The 7,866-nt window shown below is 49.2% G+C and overlaps 1 protein-coding gene across 1 annotated transcript; it reads left to right on the forward strand.

The window, feature by feature from the left end:
- Positions 1–450: 450 nt before the first annotated feature.
- On the forward strand, positions 451–7,388 carry SARC_09783 (hypothetical protein; the record flags this gene model as incomplete). The annotated part of the gene is made up of 8 exons (XM_014296189.1): positions 451–1,728; positions 2,494–2,648; positions 3,231–3,433; positions 3,762–4,167; positions 4,396–4,538; positions 5,388–5,551; positions 5,986–6,147; positions 7,254–7,388. 8 exons carry the CDS (start codon positions 451–453, stop codon positions 7,386–7,388), a joined length of 2,646 nt encoding a protein of 881 aa, XP_014151664.1.
- Between the last annotated feature and the right edge of the window lie 478 nt (positions 7,389–7,866).

The following is a 7,866-nucleotide window of genomic DNA, read 5'->3' on the forward strand; positions in this document are numbered from 1 at the left end:
CAAGACGATACGTTTATGAACAACATGGAGTTGTATCCCATCTATCTCTACGCATTGGAAACTGAGCCATGGCTATGTCGCTCTGTTCGACAACTGATCAACGAAGTATACAGTCTATGAACCATGCAGACCAGATATAGGGTGATTATAAGTGCAATACTTGTATTCGGCACCGATTATACTTTAGTATTAAAGATTTTTTGAACTATTCATCGCAAAAGTAAACGTTTATGCTTGTGGCTGCCGGAGGCTCTTCTCCGACCCAATTCAAACACTTCGGCGCTGCAGACGTTAATACTCAAAATCTTTGATCCAAACAGTGTATTGAGTGTCAGCTGCTATCCTCTGTCTATTGTGTTAGCTGAAAGCTCTCTATCCATTCCTGGCCATCCCCAATACAGTAAAGCAATCTGATGCTAGCGCCCCGACAATTCACCCAATCGAATCGAAATGTCAGCTATGCCACCCATCGACGCCACCGACATTCCGTCAAATATTGAAGTTCCAAAAATAAATCGCAACTTACCTACCACGGTGCACGAAGATGCGGAAAATACAAATGCGGATCTAAGCGTCTCAGCAAAAGATGAGGGCGAGTGTGATACCAAAGTCACAACACAGGATAGTGAGTCCGCGCCTGCTCATGAATCGGTAGACATCCCTGGTGAGCAGGTAGGTAAACTCCTGGAGCAATATGTAGAGGAGATGGGCTCAGACAGCCCACCAATGGGCATTCGCTTACCACATGTGGCCATGACGAGAATGGCAGTAGACAAAGATGGGGATGGGCACGAGAGTAACCCATCTGTGCTAGATAGTACACCGTTTACTACAGGCAGAGCACCGCCAGTGGTAAACAAGGCAGCGTCTGGTGCGCAGACGGTCGGTAGCCCAGAGAATGTGAGTGCGCTCGGAGCTGTACCTACTGTTGGCTCGCTGAATTGCGGGACTGGAATAGCGGGATATGAGGAAATCATGGCAATGGATGTGCATCCACACAAGGAAGAGGCGACAGCAACTGTAGACGCCGTACCAGACGAGAATGAATTGGCTTCGGCGCATGGACATACCGATGAAAGACCAACTGCGGTATCACCAACGGGTCCTTCGAGTTCTGGTGCAGCCCTCACCAGAGATATTGCAGAGAACTTACCCAAGTCGCAAACATATAAACATTCACAGCCACCACTTCCATGTAGTCAAGCTGATGCAATAGATACACAGGCCAAGTCTGATGCATGTGATAGTATAGATATGCCCGTCGAGTCTGACGCAGATAGTAATGCCCAGAGTAACGGTACGAGCGGTAGTGAAAGCGAAGGCGAAGGTGAAAACGAAGCCGAAGACGAAGACGGAGAGAAAGCCGAAAACGAAGCCGAAAACGAAGACGGCGACGAAGGCGACGAAGGCGACGCTGCTGACTGTGCAGTGGTTGCCATGGAAACGGAGGAAGATACACCAAACGCCAATGGGAATGCGAAAGACACAGGAGGCGTAAGTCTAGCAGAGTCCATAGCTTTAGCCAAAATAGAAGCGCAGCGGGCGCGTAGGCGCGAGAAAAACCGCGAGTACCGCGAGAGAAAGCGCAGAAAAGAGCGCGACGCCATGGCACGGGAGCTCCAGCGGAAGGTTGAGAAGGCGGAAGCTCATAAACAGCGGCAGCAGAAATTGGAGGAAGAGAAACTGGCTTCTCAGCGACTGCGAGACGAACGGTTCTGCTTCTGTCGGGTATGTGGCGAATAGTCCGTGTTGGTGCATTCCCCGGATGGTATGTACCACACACACTCAGCGGGTGGTTATGAGTGGAAAGTGGGTCGTACCTGTGGTGTGGGCAGGGTGTTGTCTTTGGAGTGTCTGAGGTGCGTGCCCTAGCGCAATAACGTGCGTGGGCCGTGGTGTGCTGGCGGGTGTGTGAGGTGGCGTGTGGCAGGTGGCTGGAGTGGGAGGCTACAATCGCAAAGGAGAACAGTGTTGTTTGCAGCATTTGCAAAGGCGCAGATGGGTGTATTCGAAGATCCTATAGTCCATGTGTGTTATGTCGCAGTCATTCGAATGCTAGTCATAAATTATAATCCTATGGTATTAATCGGTATATGTGGCTTGTCAGTGCAGTATTAATGTGTGTCTACTTCGAATTGGTCGAAGGTCTTTTGGCCTGTTGATGCGCACAGGTGCCGTTAGGTGCATATTCCAACTGGGCGATATTGGGCATGTGTATACAAATGAATGTGAGAGATCAATGCTGGGCGCGTTGTCTACATTTTTCATATAACCGTTTGGCCGAGATACTTGTGGTACTGGATGTGACTGCAATGTCGTCTCAGATATTCTGTTCGGACGGAAACCCATCGCTGCTATCTGAAGTGTCACAAGATCGTCTTGCGCCTACCTATGTTGCGTGAACCTATACCTACTCGATTCTACCGGGTGATCACTACCTACAACTTGCCCCAAGCACCCACCTTCAGTCCCGTCTCCCCACCGACTGCCCAGAAACCGTACAACGAGAACGTGTTTATGATCGCCTGTGATTCGTGCGATGAGTGGTTCCACTCCAGGTGTATCAACACGACCGATAGAGCTCTGCGCAATGTGGACGCCTTCTACTGCCCACAATGTCTGGAGAACAATCGCTACTTGTTCATAAGGTATGTCGCACCACATGCACTGTTTTAGTATTGTTTGGATCACATATAGCGTGGTAGGAGGGCAGCTGTAGTGCTCGAGTCGCATCAATTATAAACCCATGAGGATCAGATACTTTCTCGCTGGAATGCGCTGGAATGATGAGTTCATGGCTAGACTATTCGAACGAAAATGTCTATAAGAAGTAGCTGGTGTGTAGCGACGAAGAAGTATTGCTCTGTCTCGGTGCAATGTGCTCCTCAGAAGTACACTGAGCCCTATAGCTCACTATCTGGAACAGGTGCAAATATAGAGGATACGTTTATCTGTATATGTTTTATATGCCTATGTATACATCTACTTATACGTGTGTGATTGTTTGTGTATGGGATACTCTGTCTTCTCAATATATACATCGGTGCTACTCATCGTACTACTGCAGACAAGTGCATCTGTGTACATCGATTTTACAAACACAAGTACGTATATATGTCTGATCTCATCACTTTAACCAGATTAACTAGCAAACGCATGACTTAATACCCATCTCATCAGTACTTCTGAATTGACTGTTTTCCATACGTGCGTGCGTGTGCTATAAACAGATATAGCAAAGTTCCGCAAAACTACTCGGACGACGAAGTAGACGTGGACGTTAGTAGCACCGGTAGCAAACCAGACCATTCGGATACTGCGCTGGAGGTGAGTGCAGCCGCACAAATAACCAAAGACACCGCACACGAACCCTCACCCATGCCCACTGCGGCGGAGGAGAAGCCGTGCCTGTACCACAAGTGCACGCGCTCAGGTATTCCTGTCTCATGCCTTGCCTGTAACTCGGCATGTACTTGGGCCTAGTGGCTCATACCATTGGTGGATTACACCTGCGGTACTGACGTGCACGAATCAGATGTTTGCGTATCCCGTACGACGGCGTTCGTGCCTATTGTTCTTCGCCTCGGGTGTACCTCAGTTAGGCAAACACGTGCGTTGCTCCCGTGCATATGGGGTTGCCAGCCATCTGCATCCCCCATGCATGCGATATCCTTTCTGCAATCTGTATACACCCATACATACCAGGCTACTAACACCTTGGTATGTCTTCATTCCCTATCGTATGTGTATGGCTTCATCAGCTGGACCCAGGACCAAGTACTGCAGCCACCAATGCGCACTTCTCACCAATGCTCTGCGTATCCGTGCGATGATCCGGTTGGCCAAAGCCGCGCACGCCGCCCAAAGCAACGCACCAACAACTCCACATACACAAGCACACGCACAGACACACGCACAGAGGAGCACGCACACACCCTCACACTCACCCACAGCTGCACAGGCGCAACCTCACACAAAATTAAGACCACACACGTACACGCACACGCACACACCGTCACGCGTACAAGCACACCCACAAGCCTCCTCACATGCGCTGGGCCGTTCGCATCCGTATGCACGTGCCAGTGGGTCGGTGAAAGAGAGGAGGGATGCGGAGCACAAGCAGCGCATGGCCGAAATCACTGCCGAGAGATGTCGCATTAAGCGGTGAGTACGCTGCGTGTAGACGCGGTGGCCCAATTGCTTCTCCGTGCGCCTGTGTGTGTGGCCTCTCACTAAGACTTGTGTTGGAACAAACCGATCTCAGTGAGCTTGTTACTGGATACATTGGTTGTCTTTTTCTTATCAGCTTTGTCTGAGGTGTGGTGTGCACTGATATGGTAATGAACCACACCGACCGACCGTTGAACCCTAAAACCCTATTTGTATTCTCAGGTCTATTGAGTCCTATGAACGACTGGAGCAGTTGCTGAGCCAAATAGTTGACGAGGGCAAGGAAGCGCACACAGACACTGCAGAAGACACAGGCGACGCCGCACCCAACGACCAACCCACAATAGGTGCCAAGGCGAATGAAGGTATGGCGAGTATCACTAGGCCTATCTGTACCATTACTACAGTCCACACACGAGCAAATACGTATACGTATACATACACCTAGTCCTAGTTGATTTGGATACGGCTATACTGCTGCAGCTAGCAACGCACCTGCCCTTTACTTCAGCAGACGTGCTAGGGTTTAGAGTTTTAGCCACGTAGACTTTCGCATTGGTACGGTATAGTTGGTGCACTTTATTTGGATTCACGATGAGACGGCTTAGAATAGGAGCCACTGCTTAGAAGGGAGCTCGAGTGTGGGATTGGGTAGGTAGACTGTCGTCTCAGAGTAAGGTCTGGTCGGTGTGAGTGAGGAATGGTCGGTGTTGAGGGACAATGATAGTAAGGCGTAAAGATGGGGGAGCGAACCATCTGCGTATGTATGCATTAACTTGCATGTGCGACCTAGCAGGAGCAGGAGGATCACATACAGACGTGCAGTAGAGCCCTAAAGCGTTTAGCCACTTGCCCCTTTTGAGCATAGGCCTAACACACGTCCATGGATAAGCAGATCCGATACGCATTCCAGACTGTAGATGGGAAGGGGTATATATAGAGACATACCTGGTTGTACACGCACGTACACGCTTCGGTGCGAACTTCACTCGCGCACGAGCAGCCTACTGGCGACAATGCAACTCGTGTATACGCGTAACTTATTAGTACAGAAAGCGTTCATGCACGATGTATGCAGTTAACCTTGTACATACATCTGCCCTAACGACCAAGCGCTGAGATCCGCAGACCGTCTTCGATAGAGGAGCAACAGCTCTGATGTGCATCACCTACACACTTTATAATCCTAACGCTTCATCACCGCAATGACACAGAATCGCGACAGGAGACGGCCGTAAACAAAGGAGAAACAGCACCCAGTGCCACGGCGGAGGGGGCTGTGACGGTGCCGCTGGAGGACAGCGTGATGTGTAGCATGTGCGGGTCTACCTTGAAGACCACCATGATGGCCAGGCATCTGTTTGCGTGCTTCACGAAGGTGTGTTGTGGGCTGTGTGTGTAGCCCTAGTTGGTCATTGGCGCTTGAGTGTCCCATGGGCATGTGGTGCTCCGCATTCGCTTGTGTGTGTGTGTGTGGTGTTGGGTGGGGCGGCCCTTTCACTTCCCTCTATACCTCTGTGCCCACTATAATTATCTGCTTCTTATGCCTTTGAACGTTTTAGATTCAATTTCGTGCGTGTCAACTAGGCTTGGATTACGTCTTGCCTCTGTCGACCTCTGTACTGCGACTACTTCTGATGCGTCACCAACACACTTCTGGCTCGTCAGTGGCACATGTTGCCCTAGTAACCGTCTTGGGGCACCTGTTGTCATTGCAACCGTTCTGCGACCCCATCCACAAGGGCTTCACAGTCATCCACACCTTCATGTCGACACGTTGTGCACATATCTCTCACTCCTTCGCACTCGCAGAATGAAGCGTTACAAGTGCCCCAGGCACTGTATAATGCGTTTCCGTACACGCATATGAGCGAAAGCTTCTGCCAGAACAACGGGAAGTCGTCCGAGCAAATCCGCTGCCACCATCTGCGGAACACCTGTCCTCTGCACAGCAGGTACAGGATGAAGGTGAAGGTGAGTATAGTCGTGAGATATGCTATTGGGGTGAAGTGTATGGCAGTAAGATGCAATATGAAAGTGCAGGTGAGTGTTGTCCTGATATGTACCATTGAGGTGACGGTGTGGGCTGTCCTGCGATGCAGATGACTAGTGAAGGAGTGAATTTGAGTGTTGTCTCGTGAAAGTGTGAATTGAGTGTTGTACTCGAAGCCACGGTGTGTATGGTAGTGCGCTACAGAGGAATGAATAGTATAGTCGAACGCTTTGGTGAAATTGAGACTTGAAGTGAACGTGCTTTCATGCACGGGCGGCCGTCTCCTGAGAGACGGTGTACCACTGATTTGTGGTCCTCCATCGCAGAATTGCAGCAACGCGCTATTTGATGGCCGGTAGGTATGGTAGGTTTTTCGGAACTGCCGCAACAGAGCAAAAACGAAGTGTTTGTGGCCCTAAGACTTGGGTGGTGGGGCAGGGGGTTAGCCAGTGTACCATCTGGCGCATGTTACAGGCTCTAGGGTAGGGTTTTAGGTTTTAGGTTTGGATTATTTCTGCACTTGTTCGGAGGGACACTCACTTCCGTCGTGGTCGAGTCTCGACATCTCATGTCGACAGATGTGCTTAGTTTCACAGGTTTATATTGAAGGCATAACATTGGCCATATCGCCACACATGTCAATACCTGTGCCTGGTATTCTTGTCATTCAATAGTGGTGCAAGGTAACTTTGTCACAACGTCCAAGCCAAATGTGTTCTGCGTGGTTTCGAAACAGATACTTTCTGTGCGGCAATTAGGGGTATATCACTTGTGTGCGGTAGTCGAGTTCTATTGCATTTGATAGTTGTTGTACTGCGTATATATGGCCTCCGCGCATACCTTTAGCGCCGATTTGCATATGTACTTTTAGTATGTGTTGCTTACTAGCTCTTGGGCTTCTCCAGTGTGTTACACACTTCATGTTGTTGACATATCAGAAGAAACTTGTTCAATTCACATTGCCCACATCAGACGAACCTGAAGCACTTCGCATCGCCTCAGAAATAGCCTGGAGAAACAAATACAGCCAGTCCAGACTGCGCGTAGTGTGCTATTGAACTCTACGTATGCATTGACTCAACCCCAGGTAACGTCAGGGCGCAAAGGGACGATAGAATGCGCATATCCGCTTGGCATCGATGTGGATAGTCTTCTGCACAAAGTCAACAACAACGAAGCCGTCTCCACGGCTTACGCCCGCTGTACTGAGGTGTGTGCATGACCTGTACTGTCAGATGCCGGAGATGTTGTTCGTTCAGATATATCAGACCCGACTGATTTGATCGGGTGCTTTGTACGATGTTTATGTGTATGGTTTAAAGAGCGTTGAGCATGTTATCCCGAGGCATGTCAGTAGCACAAACACATAAGCATCGTATCTGGCCAGCGGTTTCTTAACATGCTTGTGTGGTTATATATATATCTTTCGATGGTGTGTGGGACGCTAGGACTAGTTTAGACGCTGCACTCTATAAACTTAAGTTGCAGGGAGAAATACTTTTAATCGCTGTTACGTGATTCATTAGTGTCTATCGCTAAAATGCAGATCGCATCTCCCTTAGCTTGAATACCTATCCAAGCATTAAACAAAAGACAAATCACTTGTTGCACGTCAAAGCGTGTATGTATATTATCAACCCACCTACTTCAAGAAAAACATATGTATATATGTCTGCGTATATGTATGTGTATATGTATTT

This window comes from Sphaeroforma arctica, assembly GCF_001186125.1.
Source record: "Sphaeroforma arctica JP610 unplaced genomic scaffold supercont1.1044, whole genome shotgun sequence".
NCBI classification, from domain to species: domain Eukaryota; class Ichthyosporea; order Ichthyophonida; genus Sphaeroforma; species Sphaeroforma arctica.